At 47.5% G+C, this 18,587-nt stretch overlaps 1 protein-coding gene across 1 annotated transcript in view; it reads right to left on the bottom strand.

Annotated features, from left to right (window-relative positions):
* Window positions 1–18,587, bottom strand: part of WDFY4 (WDFY family member 4) — a 174,189-nt gene that overhangs the window by 22,265 nt on the left and 133,337 nt on the right. The window contains exons 45-51 of the mRNA XM_053387394.1: window positions 17,425–17,467; window positions 16,423–16,542; window positions 14,587–14,704; window positions 12,269–12,378; window positions 8,597–8,750; window positions 5,669–5,760; window positions 1,474–1,686 (exon numbers count right to left, since the gene is read on the bottom strand). Coding sequence (XP_053243369.1) covers window positions 1,474–1,686; window positions 5,669–5,760; window positions 8,597–8,750; window positions 12,269–12,378; window positions 14,587–14,704; window positions 16,423–16,542; window positions 17,425–17,467 — 850 coding nt within the window. The remainder of the gene's footprint in view (window positions 1–1,473; window positions 1,687–5,668; window positions 5,761–8,596; window positions 8,751–12,268; window positions 12,379–14,586; window positions 14,705–16,422; window positions 16,543–17,424; window positions 17,468–18,587) is intronic.

Consider the following 18,587-nt stretch of genomic DNA (forward strand, 5'->3'; position numbering starts at 1 on the left):
TTATTTCTGAATTAAGTGCGCTTTAGGATCTCATACCCTCTGCAGAACTGAATACCCTCTTGGTGCTAATTAACATGCAGTTGCAGCAACCAGGCCGATCATTTCAACACGGATGCTTCCATCCCTTTTCATGATACTAATTTGCACCATGCCTTTAAATGGGAGGTACAGCCCCCTATCACAAAACCCCAGGACGGCCAGTCTGTGCCTGCAGCAGAAGCTCTGTAGAGAACGCTATCAGCAACTCCTTGCAGAGTCATCACACTTTGAAAAAGGCTGGGGGAAAGGAGGGGGAAGGAAATGGGATGGCTTTGTATTCCGTTGATAGCCTTTGCCGAGTGCTGTGATTTGTTTTCCATACAGATAAACCATTTAGATCAGCTTCAAACAGGACACAGGAATGATGCTTGCAAGTTATCAGCAACCACGAGAGATTCTAAGTGGGGCAAGGGAGACCGGCTGCAGGCTGCTCAGAAATCAGAGCTCAGGGAGTTGCAAACGATTGCGTCTGTGTGCATTTCTGTTCCCAGTGCTGCTTTGTGCCAGCTGGTTGGGAATAAACGGATTGCAGTGGGGCTGCCCCCAAGGAGGTAAATATGTCAACTCTGATTGGAGAAACTGGGGACCAGCATCTCAGTACAGGCTCCTTAAGAATAGCAGTGGAAGGTCGAGAGTCAACAAGAGATGCACACACACACACACACACACACACACACACACAAAAAGACACCTTCATTCTGTGATGCAAGGCACCTCACATGGCCAATTGTGCTGTGCGGTCTCTTTCTCTTAAAAAGTGTTACGTACTGAGTTGAATAGGATCCAAAATGCAGCAGTCTGATTGGTCCTAGAACAATAGGATCCAAAATGCAGCAGTCTGATTGGTCCTAGAACAATAGGATCCAAAATGCAGCAGTCTGATTGGTCCTAGAACAATAGGATTCAGAATGCAGCAGTCTGATTGGTTCTAGAACAATGCAGCAGTATGATTGGTCCGCAGGAGCCACCCAATCCAGCTCCAGATGGAAGCGAATCCACAACCTGATTGGCCTACAGGAGAATTCCGGAATTAGCCAATCACGTGCAGCCCATTGTGTAAATAATGTATATAAAGCAGATACTTTGGGTGGAACACTCATTCCTCCTCACCACTAGGAGCTGAATAAAGAGCATGAAATCCACTCTCGACTTGGAGTCTATTTCAAAAAGCCTCAAGCATACAGCATCCATGCAAAAGCTCTCAGCCAAGGTAGATATTCAATTTGCAGGCTACCTGCTGAAGATGAAAGAAACAAATCAGGACTTTAATGGTAGATTGCCCTACTACCGAGAGCCCAGATGTATCCCCAAGTTAGATCATCAGTGGCTGCTGATATCTTGCAAAATCCTATAATTCTGCGTCCCACTCAGGGTTCAAATTGGAGAAGGCTTTCGACTCTTGGTGACTCACTTCCCCCCACATCTGCACTGTACCTGCTTCGGGATCTGTCCGAAGTTGCTGACAAACCCCAAGACGGTGTTTTTGATGAGTGGGTCGCTGATGCTGTCCGGGTGCACCTGATCCCCATAGAAATAGGGGTGGAAGACGTTCGTAGCCTTCGCTGCAGCTGGGCCACGTTGCTTGTAGCCAAAGATCAGGTCAATCCAGTGGTGGATATGGTTGCTGACGTAATCGCTCTCCAGTGCCTGAAACCCAATATTCACTGAGTTACCTTGTTATTGAGAACACCACCCTATATTCTGCCTTTCTGGGTAGGGTCCTTGTTACTGGAATACCCACACAGTAGTGTGGACTCTACCACTAATCCCTGAGTTAACCCTCAAGATGTACAAATTGCTTTGGTCTTCAATGGAAAACATGGAAGGGAAAGATACCATCTCTTGGGTCAAATGTAAAAGGGTAAAAGAGTACAGTGGTACCTCAGGTTACATACGCTTCAGGTTACAGACTACGCTAACCCAGAAATAGTACCTCGGGTTAAGAACTTTGCTTCAGGATAAGAACAGAAATTAGGCTCTGGCGGTGCGACAGCAGCAGGAGGCCCCATTAGCTAAAGTGGTGCTTCAGGTTAAGAACAGTTTCAGGTTAAGTACGGACCTCCGGAATGAATTAAGTACTTAACCCAAGGTACCACTGTATTGGGAAATGATATACAGTGGTACCTCAGCTTAAGAACAGCCCTGTTTACGAAATATTCGGTTTACAAACTCTGCAAAACCGGAAGTAGTGTCCAGGGTGCAAACTTTACCTCAGTCTAAGAACGGAATCCAAACGGTGGAAGGGCACCAGCGGCGGGAGGCCTCATTAGGGGAAGCGTGCCTCAGTTTAAGAACGGTTTTGGTTTAAGAACGGACTTCCGGAACAGATTAAGTTCGTAAACCAAAGTACCACTGTATAATGAATTTTTAAAAAGTGTTTTAAAGTACCTTTCCAAAAAAAACCAGTCCTTTTTGTTGGGGATAATTCAGAGGAGAATTCCCAGGTGTCAAAAAACGATTATTTATGTATGCCATTACTGCGGCCCGTGTTTTGCTAGCCCAAAAATGGAAAACAAGCTATGTCAACTAATAATAATAATTTATTATTTATACCCCGCCCATCTGGCAACATAAACTATGGAATATGCACAGCTTGCAGACTTAACATATAGAATAAGAGAACAAAAAGAACATACGTTTAAAGAAAACTGGAAAATGTTTACTGAATATATAGCTGAAAATTGTGTACATTTAAAAACACTTAGCGTTAAGATAAATTCAACACTGTAAATAAGTTTTGATGAATGTAACAATGGAATATTGAATGGTTTAGTTCATGTAAAATATGCAGGGATGTATGGTATGCAAAATGAACCATGGAAAGAGAAGAAGGGAAATTGTTGATTGAAGGTTGTTTAAATGAATATTTTGAAATGTAAATTAGAAAAAAAATAATAAAAATTACATACAAAAAAAATGTAAGGTCTCCCAAATTGAGTACCAAAGAATGGCTCATTTCACAAAAGCAAGTTCACAATATGGAAGCGGCGCAGAGTGGTTTTCTGGATACTGCCCTCAGTGTAGATTAAATCAATTGGGGATAATAATAATAATAATAATTTATTATTTATACCCCGCCCATCTGGCTGGGCCTCCCCAGCCACTCTGGGCGGCTTCCATAGAAACCAAAAATACAGTAAAATATCACACGTTAAAAACTTCCCTGAACAGGGCTGCCTTAAGATGTCTTCTGAATGTCAGGTAGTTGTTTATCGCTTTGACATCTGCTGGAAGGGCGTTCCACAGGGCGGGCGCCACTACCGAGAAGGCCCTCTGCCTGGTTCCCTGTAGCTTTGCTTCTCGCAATGAGGGAACCGCCAGAAGGCCCTCGGCGCTGGACCTCAGCGTCCGGGCAGAATGATGGGGGTGGAGACGCTCCTTCAGGTATACTGGACCGAGGCCGTTTAGGGCTTTAAAGGTCAGCACCAACACTTTGAATTGTGCTTGGAAACGTACTGGGAGCCAATGTAGGTCTTTCAAGACCGGTGTTATATGGTCTCGGCGGCCGCCCCCAGTCACCAGTCTAGCTGCCGCATTCTGGATTAGTTGTAGTTTCCAAGTCACCTTCAAAGGTAGCCCCACGTAGAGCGCATTGCAGTAGTCCAAGCGGGAGATAACCAGAGCATGCACCACTCTGGCGAGACAGTCCACAGGCAGATAGGGTCTCAGCCTACGTACCAGATGGAGTTGGTAAACAGCTGCCCTGGACACAGATTTGACCTGTGCCTCCATGGACAGCTGTGAGTCCAAAATGACTCCCAGGCTGCGCACCTGGTCCTTTAGGGGCACAGTTACCCCATTCAGGACTAGGGAATCCTCCACACCTGCCTGCCTCCTGTCCCCCAAAAACAGTACTTCTGTCTTGTCAGGATTCAACCTCAATCTGTTAGCCGCCATCCATCCTCCAACCGCCTCCAGACACTCACACAGGACCTTCACCGCCCTCACTGGTTCTGATTTAAAAGAGAGGTAGAGCTGGGTATCATCCGCATACTGATGAACACCCAGCCCAAACCTCCTGATGATCTCTCCCAGCGGCTGCATGTAAATGTTGAAAAGCATGGGGGAGAGGACAGAACCCTGAGGCACCCCACAAGTGAGAGCCCAGGGGTCTGAACACTCATCCCCCACCACCACTTTCTGAACACGGCCCAGGAGGAAGGAGCGGAACCACTGTATGACAGTGCCCCCAGCTCCCAGCCCCTCAAGACGGTCCAGAAGGATGTTATGGTCAATGGTATCAAACGCCGCTGAGAGATCCAGCAGAACTAGGAAACAGCTCTCACCTTTGTCCCTAGCCCGCCAGAGATCATCAACCAGTGCGACCAAGGCAGTTTCAGTCCCATGATGAGGCCTGAATCCTGACTGGAAGGGATCCAAATGGTCCGCTTCTTCCAGGCGTGCCTGGAGTTGTTCGGCAACCGCTCGCTCAATCACCTTGCCCAAGAATGGAAGATTTGAGACTGGGCGATAGTTGGCCATCGTGGCCGCATCTAAAGATGGTTTTTTAAGAAGCGGTTTAATAACCGCCTCTTTCAGCGGGTCTGGGAAGGCTCCCTCACGGAGGGAAGCATTCACCACCCCACGAAGCCCATCGCCCAGTCCTTCCCGGCTAGCTTTTATAAGCCAGGATGGGCAAGGATCCAGGAGACAGGTGGTTGGTTTCACTCGTCCAAGCAGCCTGTCCACATCCTCGGAGGTAACAGATTGGAATTGATCCCACTCAACTTGACTAGACAGAACTCTAGCACTCTCCCGCCCCGGCCCTGCTCCCACGGTGGAGTCTACTTCTTCCTGAATCTGAGCGATTTTATCTGCAAAAAACTTTGCAAAATCATTGCAGGAGAACATGTGGCCCGTACTGGGCCCCGATGTTGCAGGTGGTTCCGCTAAATTGTGAACCACCTGAAAAAGTCTCCTGCTGCTGTTTTCTGCAGATGCAATAGAGGCGGTGAAGAAATTCTTCTTCGCCGTCGCTATCGCCACTTGGTAGGCTCGACGTTGAGCTTTAACCTGTGTCCGGTCAGATTCGGAATGAGTTATCCGCCACCGGCGCTCTAGCCGTCTCAACGATTGTTTCATTGCCCTCAGATCCGTGGAAAACCACGGGGCTGTCCGGGCTCCATGCAATCGGAGAGGGCGCTTCGGAGCCAAACAGTCAATAGCCCTGGTTAACTCCACATTCCAGCGGGCCACCAGGGAATCAGCTGAAAGGCCATCAACATGGGATAAAGCATCCCCTACCACTCTCTGGAAGCCAATTGGATCCATTAAGTGGCGGGTGGTTTGTTTCTTAAAAATCTTCATCTGAATCAAGAGAGACCTCCATTTGGGATATTTTGCACAGTGAAAGCAGCAATCCCTCTTGATGTTCTGGCTTCTGTGATAGCTGCACAGCCTGCATTTGCTCCGTAAGACACACACACATTTCTCCTTACTTTTTAGGAGGGAAAAGGTGAGTCTTATAGACCAAAAAATGTGGTATATTTTTAAATAGATCCTCCCCATCACTACTCCTGGGCCAGAAATCAAATTTAGCAGTCACCCAGTTCGATGTAAATATGTGGTGCTATTTTTGATTGGCTATCAGCCCCCAAAACATCCAAACTGCATGCCTTGTCATACTGACCTGTCTGTGCAAGTTGATAAACTTATAAGGGCTTCCTTCTGCCCAGGGTGGCAACAGCACGTCACCCAGCGAGGTCCCATCTTGCAAGTTTCCTGCAAGCGACCAAAAAAAATTATTTGATTCCTGAATGTTGTTTAACCTTATCTGAAGGCTGATCCACGTGAGCTCTCTGCTTTCCACGACATGTTGTAGAAGGCAGGTTGTAGAAGGCAGTAGGCTGGGGAGAACCAGATTTACATCTCCACTCATGTGACTGGCTAACCTTGGACAACTCTCTCTCTCTCTCGGCCTAACCTATCTCCCCTAGTTCTTGTTACAAGTCGAGTGCCTGCCCCTCTCTCTGCTGAGTGGAGATCCAGGCACTCAACCAGGGTCTGTGGTCCTTTGGAGAATTGAGACGCAATGGAGACTGTCGTAGCTTTAAGAAATATGGTTTAGTCACTTATTTACACCTTCAGTCTGCATGGAGACCTTACAGCATGGTCATTTTAAGAGGGGCTTATCTCCCATAGCAGTGCAGCCACGGAGTCCAAGCCATCTCTCCAGTCAGCCTTCAGCCAGCCTGCCCAAGATGGATCCTGGTCTTTCTTCTTCTACCCAGAACACCCTGCTAAAAACTCTCTTTTCTTGTCATCTCACATCCAGTTACCCTGGCAGTCTTCCAAACCCACAGTCTCTGTTGACACCTCAGGACAAGGGGGGAGGACAGTTCTCTTTTATTGCCAACGGCTCTCAATAGCCCTGAATTGTTCCTTAATGGCCCTGACTTGGCCAGGTCATTTTGCATTGGCTAGCTCTGGAATTCCTCTACAGCTTGTATTTCCCTCTTCACATCGCAAATAATAAGAATGCTACCATTTATTAATTTCCAGGGGTTAGATGGGGTCACCCCCCAAAAGAAAATCTATAACATTATTATGTGCATAAGAAAGAGGCGGAAATCAGTAAGATAGAAATGATATACATAAATAACAATAGCAAAAAGATACAACGTTGAAATGTCAGTGCCACACAATTAATATATCTGGGGAACAGAAATAGCTTAGAAATAATTGAGAATGCATTATATAAACAAGAAACAGACAGCGTAACAGCAGGAACGCAACAAGTGTGCAAATCAAATAATACACTGTTCAGTCTCACTGAAGAAACCATTCCAAAATGATAAATGATCTCAAAGAGAGATTCTTTGCTGCTCATCCAAAGGTGGAACAGCACATTTCTTAGATCCTTACTCATGAACAGAAATTGCAGAAATTGATCTAGTTCAACTTGGGCAAGACACTACATTAACCATATTGCATTGCGTGCCTCCTTCCTTATTTTGTTTTAGTAATGAGAACTGTGCCAGTGATTCAATCATCTTGGAGGTGGGAGCAGGGCAGGGTGGGTGGGAATATTTCCTTTGATGCTGGGATTATATGCCAAGGAATTTTACCTCCTAAGACTTCTGACTGCATGGAGTCTGGGCTCCTCCCTGCAGCTTTGCACCTCTGATTAAAAAATGCACATCTGAGCACAGATTTCTGGTTGCCTAGATGTCAAAAGGTGCAGGAAAATATGAATTCCAATGGGCATACTGGCAGGGCCATAACATTTTTGGGGCACATTGTTCTCATTGCACATTGGGGTGCAAACAACTGCAGTGCGGAGCTCCTTGGGTGAGTCAGGAACCAGAATGCGTAAGGTTCAAAAATGCACAGGGAGCCTTCATGATTGCAAGCCCCCTGTTGGAGACGTTCGTCCAGTGGCGTAGCGTCTGCTGCCAGTGCCCGGGGCAGGTAGGTGTGCACACACACCCGGGGGTATGCTGGCAGGTTGCCCACTCCACCCCCCACTGGAGCAAAGTGCCACCTGCCCACCCATACAGGGGGGAGCCTGGCCAGCCAAAGTGCCCCTTTGTAGGCAGATCCCCCCCCTCAGTGTGGTGACACCTGTGGAGGGGAACGCCATCCCAGGCTGCGCTGGGGGCGCCTGGTTTGCTCCTCCTAAGAATTGTGCTTCTGGGGCCGCAGTACCCCTGGCACACACCCCCAAATGCTACGCCCCTGCGTTCATCTTTCAGTGTGTGGTGGGCAGTGAGACCAGCCATGAGCACATGACAGAGGGGGCAAAGCTAGCTAGTTTTTTAAAACTCTAATTTGTTTACATGGCACTATACCATGGGTAGGGACGTGGGTGGTGCTGTGGGTTAAACCACAGAGCCTAGGACTTGCCGATCAGAAGGTCAGCGGTTCGAATCCCCGCAACGGGGTGAGCTCCCATTGCTCGGTCCCTGCTCCTGCCAACCTAGCAGTTCAAAAGCACCTCAAAGTGCAAGTAGATAAATAGGTACCTCTCCGGCGGGAAGGTAAATGGCGTTTCCGTGCGCTGCTCTGGTTCGCAACCCCAGAGTCGATCACGACTGGACTCAATGGTCAGGGGTCCCTTTACCTTTATACCATGGGTAGGCAAACTAAGGCCCAGGGGCCGGATCCAGATCTATCGCCTTCTAAATCTGGCCCGCAGACGGTCCTGGAATCAGCATATTTTTACATGAGTAGAATGTGCCCTTTTATTTAAAATGCATCTCTGGGTTATTTGTGGGGCATAGGAATTCGTTCATTTCCCCCCAAAAAATATAGTCCAGACCCCCACAAGAGGGACAGTGGACTGGCCCCTGCTGGCCCCTGCACTATATTATCACCACGTTCCTTCTGCGATTCATGACACACTTGTCAGGAAGAAATCCTGCAACTAGATGTGCGATGTGAGTGGGGGGGAAATGTTGCCAAGAGAGTAAGTGGTCTGGGTTGCAAGCTGGCATGAAAAGACAGCCGGAATATGAAAGGCCTTTCCCAGCCCCAACAGCACATTTCAACTTCCTCAAAGTTACTTTTGCTCCGAAATTATTTGCAGACAAAAATTCAGCAGCGCCTAAACACTTACCGAGTGCAAACTGGTTGCAGTTTGTTAAGAATTCGGGGAGGTAAAAAAACTCAGGGATGAGCTCCCTCACGTCCGTCATGTTATCTCTTGAGGCCGACTCCCAGGTGCTCTTCATGCTATGGAACATTCTCTCGGCAACATCAAAACTGCCTCCCTTGGTTGGTGAGATGAAAGAGAGAGGGACAGGGAAAGTTGCAAGGTTGAATTAGTTCCCTGTCCTCTTTGAAAATGTGTGTTGCCTACAGGGGTTGATTATCACTGGCTGAGAAACTCTCATTTCTTTGGACAGGGAAAGATGGTGCCACCAGCTGGTGCCACCCACAAACTTGATGACTGGCACACTACTCAAATTACAGACCCTCCAAGTGTCCCTATTTTCCAGGGACGGCCCTGGATTTACAGAAGCTGCCCCTGTTTCTGGTTTGATCCTGGAATGTCCCGCTTTTAATCCCTACTTTCATCAGAGGAATGTCGGAGGGTATGGAACAGGATGTCGCTATTTACATGGGAGAAATGTTGGAGGGTATGAAATCATAGGGGGCCCTTAGCCCACCAGGGCCAGGGCCTTCTCAGTGATGGCTCCGACCTGGTGGAATGCTCTGTCCCATGAGACTAGGGCCCGCCAGGATTTAACCCCCTCCCGTCAGGCCTGTAAGACAGAGCTATTCCGCCTGGCCTTTAATTTGAATTCAGCCTGATCTTCTATTTCCCTTCTCTTCCCTCCACCTCCCCTTTTATGAAGTTTACCCGCTCTGAGACCCCACAGCTAATTCTCCCCTGGCCTCCTCGCTGGCCCAAGTAGGACTAATTTAGCCAGCTAGCCCTGGTGATTATCCAATGCTTATTAGATGGGTTTCTGATTGATTTCTGAACTTTGAATTTTATTGTTATTCACGTTTTTATACTGTATTTTATGCTGCTTTTACAATTAAGTGTTTTAAATTTGTTGATAGCCGCCCTGAGCCCGGTTTTTGAACCGGGAAGGGCGGGGTATAAATAAAAATTTATTTTTTTATTATTATTATTAGCGAAATGGAAACGTCCTCCTGACTTTGCACCAGTTGTAACCTCTGAAGTCATTTTAAAACAGTGGGAAGGGAGACGTCACAAAAGGTAAGAGGGGAGTAAAGGTAAAGGTAAAGGGACCCCTGACCATTAGGTCCAGTCGTGACCGACTCTGGGGTTGCAGCGCTCATCTCGCTTTATTGGCCGAGGGAGCCGGCGTACAGCTTCCGGGTCATGTGGCCAGCATGACTAAGCTGCGCTAGGTTGGCAGGAGCAGGGACCGAGCAATGGGAGCTCACCCCGTTGCAGGGATTCGAACCGCCGACCTTCTGATCGGCAAGCCCTAGGCTCTGTGGTTTAACCCACAGCGCCACCCCTGTAATTCAAGCACTGGGCTCGGCTGGGCTGCCCAGGTCAGATTTTGTACTTAATCGCAGAGAGTGATGTCTGCTGTGTGTCCTGTTAGTGCGAAACACAAGAAGCCTTACTTTCAAGGTCACTGTGAAGTTAATCATTAACAGACATCAACCCTCAGAGTCAAATTTCAGTGGAAAACTGAAGCATATTAGTAGACAGGCAGACCATATTTAGAAACCAGAAGTTAACTAGTTTCTCCTTCAAGTCTCTTTTCGAAGCGTGTATCTCATCTGCATACACACGGCTGTGCCTAGACTGACACTTCTTCATCTGCTTTTACAGCTTTTATGAAAGGTGATGGTAATCTCCAGAGAAACAATGTGATTCGTAATAAAAAGGTTACCTGTATTAAATAAAAATAATATCTACATAGGAAATGTTGTTAGTGCTGCAAATCCGGTTAAAGATATTACCATCTAGAAAAATGTAATTTTTTTGCAGCTGTCTAATGCATTTTGGAGGAAGTAATATCTTTTTAAACATAAGCCTGTATTATTTATAAAGAAAGCAATAACTGATTTGCAGTATTTCTTATATTAATAAATGTATTTGCATATATTTATATCAGAATTAGTCGGCTCTCCTCCTCTCGGAAGGCAGAAAGGAAGAACGGGAGAAAGCCCCAAAAAACTTTATGAGCTGTTAGCAAAAACAAGACCAAAAAAAACCCTCCTGCGTCTTCTCTCCTCAATTCAAGACCTGTGAATGGCCTACAGCCATTACTTATTTTAGGAGGAATGGCTGCAAAACATTCAGACTCTGGGCTAAAGTGGCTGGCAGGCACATTTGCATTCCCAAACTTGGATAATCCGCCCTCTGCAACCCTCTGCAACTCAGGAACCTTTTGCCCAACATGGGGCTCAAACCCACGACATAGCTGTCAACCGTCCCTTATTTGGCGGGAAACTCCCTTATCCCAGCGCTGTTTCCTGCTGCTGTCCCAGATTTATGATGTCCCTTAAATTTCCCAGGTTTCAAAGGAAGCAGCTCCTCTCCCTCCCTCCCTGCCAGCCAGGGAGGAGGGAGGCTCCAACTGTGTTGCTTGGCTGCGTTGATCACCCAATAAGGAGTCTAAGAACGACTGGGGGGTGGAGCTTGCATGCCTTGTGCCGATCAAATCGGCCACCTTGCCTGGGGACTGGCCTTTGCTCAGCGCTTCCCAGCAGAGAGGTGACGGTGGTTTTCCTTGCTGCATCCCCTTTGCTGGGTTGCTGCGCTGTGGGGACGACCGCTTGAGGCTTCGTTTGGCTGCTGGCTGGGCTTTCTGCCTTTGGCTCAGAGGGGCTCAGAAGTTGAAACTACCTGTGCTTGGAAAATCCCTTATTTTGGCTGCTGATACCTTATTTTCGAGGCTGCTGGTACCTTATTTTCAAATCTGTAAGTTGACAGCTATGCGACATACGAGTTTTATTTCTCTGCTAACTATTATAGCTGTTATCCCAGTTCATCTGAGCCTGGCATGGATTCGAACCCAGGGGCTTTGAAAGGCCACCCTGAACCCTTCTAACCCCTGAACGTCGAAATCAGAGCTCTCTGGAAAGAAATAAAACCCTGCAATGCCCCCGAGGGAAGCTGCTTTACTCCATTAGCCTGCGGCGGGGGGGGGGGGATGTTGGGCAGGGGGTAAAATCAGGTGGTGAAGGAAGAAGGAGCAGGGCCCTCTTAAAGGTAAAGGTAAAGGGACCCCTGACCATTAGGTCCAGTCGTGAAAGACTCTGGGGTTGCGGCGCTCATCTCACTTTATTGGCCGAGGGAGCTGGTGTACAGCTTCCTGGTCATGTGGCCAGCATGACTAATCCGCTTCTGGCGAACCAGAGCAGCACACAGAAACGCTGTTTACCTTCCCGCCGGAGCGGTACCTATTTATCTACTTGCACTTTGATGTGCTTTCGAACTGCTAGGTTGGCAGGAGCAGGGATATTAGAATATTAAAAACATCAACCATTAAAACTTCCCAAATCAATCTTTACAGCTACAGCAACCTTCCAACCGTTTGAACTGAGCCTCAACAGAATACTCCTTCGTTGTCTCCTGAAGACAGACAGGTGTCAACAACAGTAACCTGCCCTAAGATTTTCCAGTTTGCTACACCTGTGGGACTCTTGGTAACCCTCCACAAACACGCAATTGTTGCCAGAGTTGGTCAAGGGACAGTCAATGTTGGGGGTTGGAATGGCTTAAGTGCAGGATTTGATCATCGTATTCACAATTTTGGCTGCAACCAGCCCTGCATGGAAGTCAATTGCCTACCTGCAATGAGCAGAAGATCTGGTTGAATGGCTCCATGCGAACCAGGTAGGAGGCCACAATGATTGCCGAAGAGTAGTGGGTGCAGTAATGGCACTGGGCTGAGAGGTTACCTGCAAATGTGGATCCATTAGCTGTTTTGAGGACTGCAATTATCACATGCGACTTTCAAAGACCTGCCATACCTTGACTGGCCAGATCCTAATTGCACCAGCTCTCTAGGAGCTAAAAGCAGTCATAAGCCTGAGCACGGGACAGCCCAAGGTCTTCCCTTTAAAAATAAACAATACAGTGGTACCTCGGGTTAAGAACTTAATTCGTTCTGCAGGTCCATCCTTAACCTGAAACTGTTCTTAACCTGAGGTACCACTTTAGCTAATGGGGCCTCCCGCCACCGCCGTACCGCCACTGCGTGATTTCTGTTCTCATCCTGAAGCAAAGTTCTTAACCCGAGGCACTATTTCTGGGTTAGCGGAGTCTGTAACCTGAAGCGTCTGTAACCTGAGGTACTACTGTATTTGCCTTTCATAAGCTTGGGAATATCTGCTAGCTAGCGAAAGACGGGCTATAAATTTCAGAAGTCAATAAGTTTAAAGAAATACCCGGAAGGAAGAACCGTGATCCAAAGTGTACCCCACATTTAGGAATGGCAAAGGGGTTGCAGGGCCAGCTGCAACATCCTCCATTTACATTAGGAACTGGCTGGATGAGGAAGAGTGGTGTGAGCCTCCTGCCCAAAGGCCCTCAGGGAGGGCACAGAAGGAGATGGCTTAGATCCTGGATCCTGGTGGGCTGTCTTAAGCATATGTGACGCTAGAGTGCAAAAATCCGCCCGGTGCCCCCCCATGAAGGTTGCCCAGAGTTGTCGACCTTTTTTTAGGCAATGCGCTTTAGGCCGGCCGTTGATGTTATGTATTGAAGTATTGTGTATATAGTTTTCACTCAGGTCCACATAAGTTAATTTAGGCGGGAAACCCTGGGCTGTTGTTCTTGCAATGTTGACAGCCGGCTGCCTATAAAAGCGGGCCGGCTGAGCTGTTTGCTGTTCAGTTCAGTTCCAGCTTACTTATAAAGAACTACTTGGAGAAATCTCTGTCTCGTCTGCTGTGTCCACCCACTACTTAATAGTTGAGGTGCGCAGGCAGGGCAGAGCAGGGCACAGAGGCCAAACGCCAATCCCAGGCGCGCAGGAGGGCGGAGCCAGCTGGCCAGCTGCCTCAACACCTCACTGGCTTGCTCGCCACTGAACTTGCGGCGCAGAGCCGCCCGCAGCAGAAGAGCCCATCACGGCGCTCCGGTGGGTGGGCTCTTCCCCGGGCTCCAACTCTCAGACCCTGGTGCCCCTGAGAGCCCGGCGCCTGGGTGCCCTGCACCCCTAACACCTATGGTTAAGACGGCCCTGGTGGTGGAAGACTGAAGAGCAGTCTGCTGAAGAGATGAGCCAGAAGGTGCTAGAAGCAGTGGGGTTGAGTGATCAAGGGAGGGAGGTCAGGAGGAGGGCCTTCCAGGACAAGCTTAGAGGCTGAGAGTCACAGTATAAGTGCAGACTCAGATAGAGACGAGTCAGAGGTTGGCTCTGTTACACAGCAGCAGGACAGTTCCAGTCCTGATTTGCCTCCCCCTTGGTGACACCCCGATCGAGGAGAGTCCTGCATGTTGCTGAGGAACGGGTCAGACAGGCCCAGTGGAGGAGCCCAGCCCCTAGATGCAACCTTCGTCTACTTGGTCGGGATCCAGAGAAAAGGCTAGAGAGTGGAGCTAGCGGTCAGTTTCAGCAACATCTTAGCTGGATTTTGGTGAACCAGAGGACTCTGCTGTGTTGTTATTTCCTGTTAATAAAGAGCTAATTGACTCCTGTATGTGTGCCTGCCCTGTGGATGACCTGGCTCCTTGACAGCTCCTTGACAACTTATTGCCTAGTTCAGGGGTTAGCAACCTTTTTCAGCCGTGGGCCAGTCCACCATCCCTCAGGCCATGTGGGGGTTGGATTATATGGGGGGGAGGGAGGAATGAACAAATTCCTGTGCCCCACAAATAACCCAGAGATGCATTTTAAATAAAAGGACACATTCTACTCATGTAAAAACACGCTGATTCCCAGACCATCCGCGGGCCGGATTTAGAAGGCGATTGGGCCGCATCCGGCCCCCGGGCCTTAGTTCGCCTACCCCTGGCCTAGTTATTGCTGGTGCAGTACCACATCATAACCACATTATACAGTATAAAGTTGGGAAGAAACAGGAGTTAATTTATAATTATAATTTATATTCCTGGTTCTTCCCAACATATACAGAAAGCGGGGGTAGAAATGGGACAAATACCTTCACTCTTCTCTACTTCTTCGTAACGCTGGAGAAATTTCCTTTTCCTCTCTCTGGTTTGCGCCCCCATGGGCTTGGCGAAGTCGCGAAAGGCGCTGGGATCGGTAAGGTCCAGAGTCTGGCACGTAAACACAAATAGATCTTTCTTACAGAAAGGTAGCCGTGTTGGTCTGCCATAGCCAAAACAAACTAACTATTCTAGAACTAACTTAGTTGGTCTTTAAGGTGCTACTGGAAGGAAAAATTTTTTTTTGTTTTGAGATCTTTCTCACGCAGGCAAAACACAGCGAGGGGGCAACGCTAATCCCCGAGAAATCAGCCCAACAGCAAGACACCGAAAATCCCCCCCACTCTACCTACGAAAGAATGGTAGGCTCGGCAGAGTGAAGACTCACCTTGATCTCAGTTTCAACCACACAGTGGGAAACTGTTTTATAACAAGGGTGTCTCTGGATCTTAAATTGAGGCTCAGCCAACAAAAAGTAATATTTAGAATATACTGGACCCCATTACAGGACGCAGGTGGCGCTGTGGGTTAAACCACAGAGCCTAGGGCTTGCCAATCAGAAGGTCGGCAGTTCGAATCGCCGCGATGGGGTGAGCTCCCGTTGCTCGGTCCCTGCTCCTACCCACCTAGCAGTTTGAAAGCACGTCAAAGTGCAAGTAGATAAATAGGTACCGCTCCGGCGGGAAGGTAAACGGTGTTTCCGAGCGCTGCTCTGGTTCGCCAGAAGTGGCTTAGTCATGCTGGCCACATGACCCAGAAGTTGTACGCCAGCTCCCTCAGCCAATAAAGCGAGATGAGCAACCCCAGAGTCAGTAACGACTGGACCTAATGGTCAGGGGTCCCTTTACCTTTTACCAGACCCCATTACGTTTGTTTTATAAAGGGCTATCTAAGGTATCTAACAGTTGGAGATGCAATAGGGATAATGCTTCTCTAAAACATATGTTTTTTCATTGTCCTGTATTGAAAGATTTTTGGCAGAAGGTAACTGAAACCATCAACAGAAATGTATGGAACAACCTTACATCTACAGAGCAAATTATCCCATTGAATTATATGCCCAGTACATGGAGCCTTACAAAAGGACAATATGAATGGACTCTCCATGCCCTTACCAAGGGAAAAAGACTGATACTGATGAATTGGAACAATAAAAATGTGGCTCCCTTCTACGATTGGATTGAAGACCTACACAAACTTGCAACATATGAACAACTTGCATATAAACGCAGACTTGCCGTGGACAAATCCAATGGCATTTGGCATCCATTCTACAAATACTGTAATAGGTTAGGATCTGGTGAAGTACAATAGGTAAAGGTAAAAGGACCCCTGACCATTAGGTCCAGTCATGACCGACTCTGAGGTTGCGGCGCTCATCTCGCTTTACTGGCCGAGGGAGCCGGCATACAGCTTCCAGGTCATGTGGCCAGCATGACTAAGCCGCTTCTGGCGAAACAGAGTAGTGCACGAGAACACTGTTTACCTTCCCGCTGGAGCGGTACCTATTTATCTACTTGCACTGTGACGTGCTTTTGAACTGCTAGGTTGACAGGAGCAGGGACCGAACAACGGGAGCTCACCCCGTCGTGGGGATTCGAACCGCCAACCTTCTGATCGGCAAGTCCTAGGCTCTGTGGTTTAACCCACAGCGCCACCCGCGTCCCATGAAGTACAATAAGAACCTTGTAAAATAATGCAGTTTTGGACGTTCCCCCCCCCCGTCCTCTTTGTTTTCTCTTCACCATGTCTGGTGCACATATAGGTATGTATTTTTTGAATTTTCAATAAAGATGCTGGTTTTTTTTAAAGAAAGAAAGAAGACTCACCTGGGAGTGATAGTCAGCAAGCACCCACGGAAACACTGGGTACTGCATGAGGTCGCTGTAGGTGCGCCCGGCCAGAGTGTTCAGGTACATGAGGTAGTCAAAGTTGCTGATCTCTCTCCTCTGCCACAACACAGAAGCAAGGATTACTGACCATAGAAAATCTCCAGTAACAATTACGTCCTCTCGGAGAATGAAGGTATCATTTGCTAACACGAATGGGTTCTGGTTCTGGATGTGGCTTCTTCTTGGAAAGTGGTTCTACCTCACAGACCTCACATGCTTCGTTTCCTCGATCTCTCACCTTGCCAGGAGGGTCTACTGGCCCCACTCTCTGGGATTCAGTGATCTGCTGTCTCCGCTTAAAGAGGTTCCATTTGGCTATTGTAGCTCACAGCCAGTGACGGACCTAGTCCCCTCCGTCAATTTGCCTAATCATTAAAGAAAAACCCTACACAACCATTTAAGTTAGTGGCCATCGGAATACTTCCTAGAAGTGAATTCCATAAATCAATTCCACATGGTATGAAGAAGCTTCTTTTGTCCACCCTCAGCCTACCAAGGAAGTCAGGAACAGTCAAAATGTATACGGCAGGCATAGGCAAACTCGGCCCTCCAGATGTTTCGGGACTACAACTCCCATCATCCCTAGCTAACAGGACCAGTGGTCAGGGATGATGGGAATTGTAGTCCCAAAATATCTGGAGGGTCGAGTTTGCCTATGCCTGCCGTATACGGTGATCATTATTTACATGAATATGCATTGTGAAGGAAGTTACTCATAACTGATTGTCCATTTCACACATAGTAGTCTGCGCATGTTTATTTTAGAAGGGCTTATAGGTTGCTTAGGGATGCGGGTGGTGCTGAGATTTTTTAAAAAGGAAATAATTTTATAAGTTGTGTGTCTTTGTTTCTCAACCTGTATTCTGTTATTTTATGCACTGTGACTTGCTGCTCGTTGGTTTCAAAGTGAGTTTGAAACCAGGGGTTTCCATCTCTTACCTGCCACTTCAAGAGCATCGTCTTCTCCCTTCCAGCGCTTCTCCTGCAAAAAAAGGAAGAGGAAAAAGATCATGTTGAGAATTTCTGCTATGACAAAGGAGTAGTGCCAAAGGCCAGTACAGTGGAACCTTGGTTCCCAAACAGCTTAGTTGCTGAACAAATTGGCTCCCGGACGCCACAAACCCAGAAGTGAGTGTTCCGGTTTGCGAATGTTTTTCGGAACCCGAATGTCTGACGCAGCTTCCGATTGAGTGCAAGAAGCTCCTGCAGCCAATCGGAAGCTGCACCTTGGTTTTCGAACTGTTCTGGGAGTCAAATGGACTCCCGGAACGGATTAAGTTTGAGAACCAAGGTACCACTGTATCAGTTGTGCTTACTTCTTTTTAAATTTGTACCCCACTTTTCATTAATTGTGGCAGCATTTGCACTTTGGAACTCCCTACCTATTGAGAACCACTTGTACTCTTTTCAGTGCTTGCTAAAAACATTCTTGTTTAGAATGCCTATCCAGATGCTTAGAAAGTTGAGGTAATTTTAATCTGTTATTAAAGTTTCAACTTTAGTATGCTTTTGTATGTGAACTTTTCTTGATTCTGTTGTCTTATCTTTTTGTAAACCACTTTGAGACTTTTAAAAATCAAGTATAAATTATATATTTTTTTAAAAAATATACAGTGTTACCTCAGGTTAAGTACTTAATTTGTTCCGGAGGTCTGTACTTAACCTGAAACTGTTCTTAACCTGAATACCACTTTAGCTAATGGGGCCTCCTGCTGCTGCCTCGCCGCCGGAGCCCAATTTCTGTTCTCATCCTGAAGCAAAGTTCTTAACCTGAAGCACTATTTCTGGGTTAGCGGAGACTGTAACCTGAAGCATATGTAACCTGAAGTGTATGTAACCTGAGGAACCACTGTAATTGTTGCATAGCAATAGTTTGGACATGATTGAGACCACTAATGGTTGTTGTTTTTTCCCCATAAGAGAGTTACAACACAGGTGAAATGGGACAGTCCAACCCCTGTATTGGAATAGTCACCATTGCTGGTGAGCAGAGCCAGTCCAAGGGATGTTGCCACCTGAGGCAAAGGACAAGATTATGGTCCTCATTCCATGTGCAGACGCTGAGCAAGTGGAAGGCAGGTTATTCAGCACACAGAGCACTG

The sequence above is a fragment of the Podarcis raffonei genome, chromosome 5 (assembly GCF_027172205.1).
Source record: "Podarcis raffonei isolate rPodRaf1 chromosome 5, rPodRaf1.pri, whole genome shotgun sequence".
In the NCBI taxonomy this organism is placed as follows: domain Eukaryota; kingdom Metazoa; phylum Chordata; class Lepidosauria; order Squamata; family Lacertidae; genus Podarcis; species Podarcis raffonei.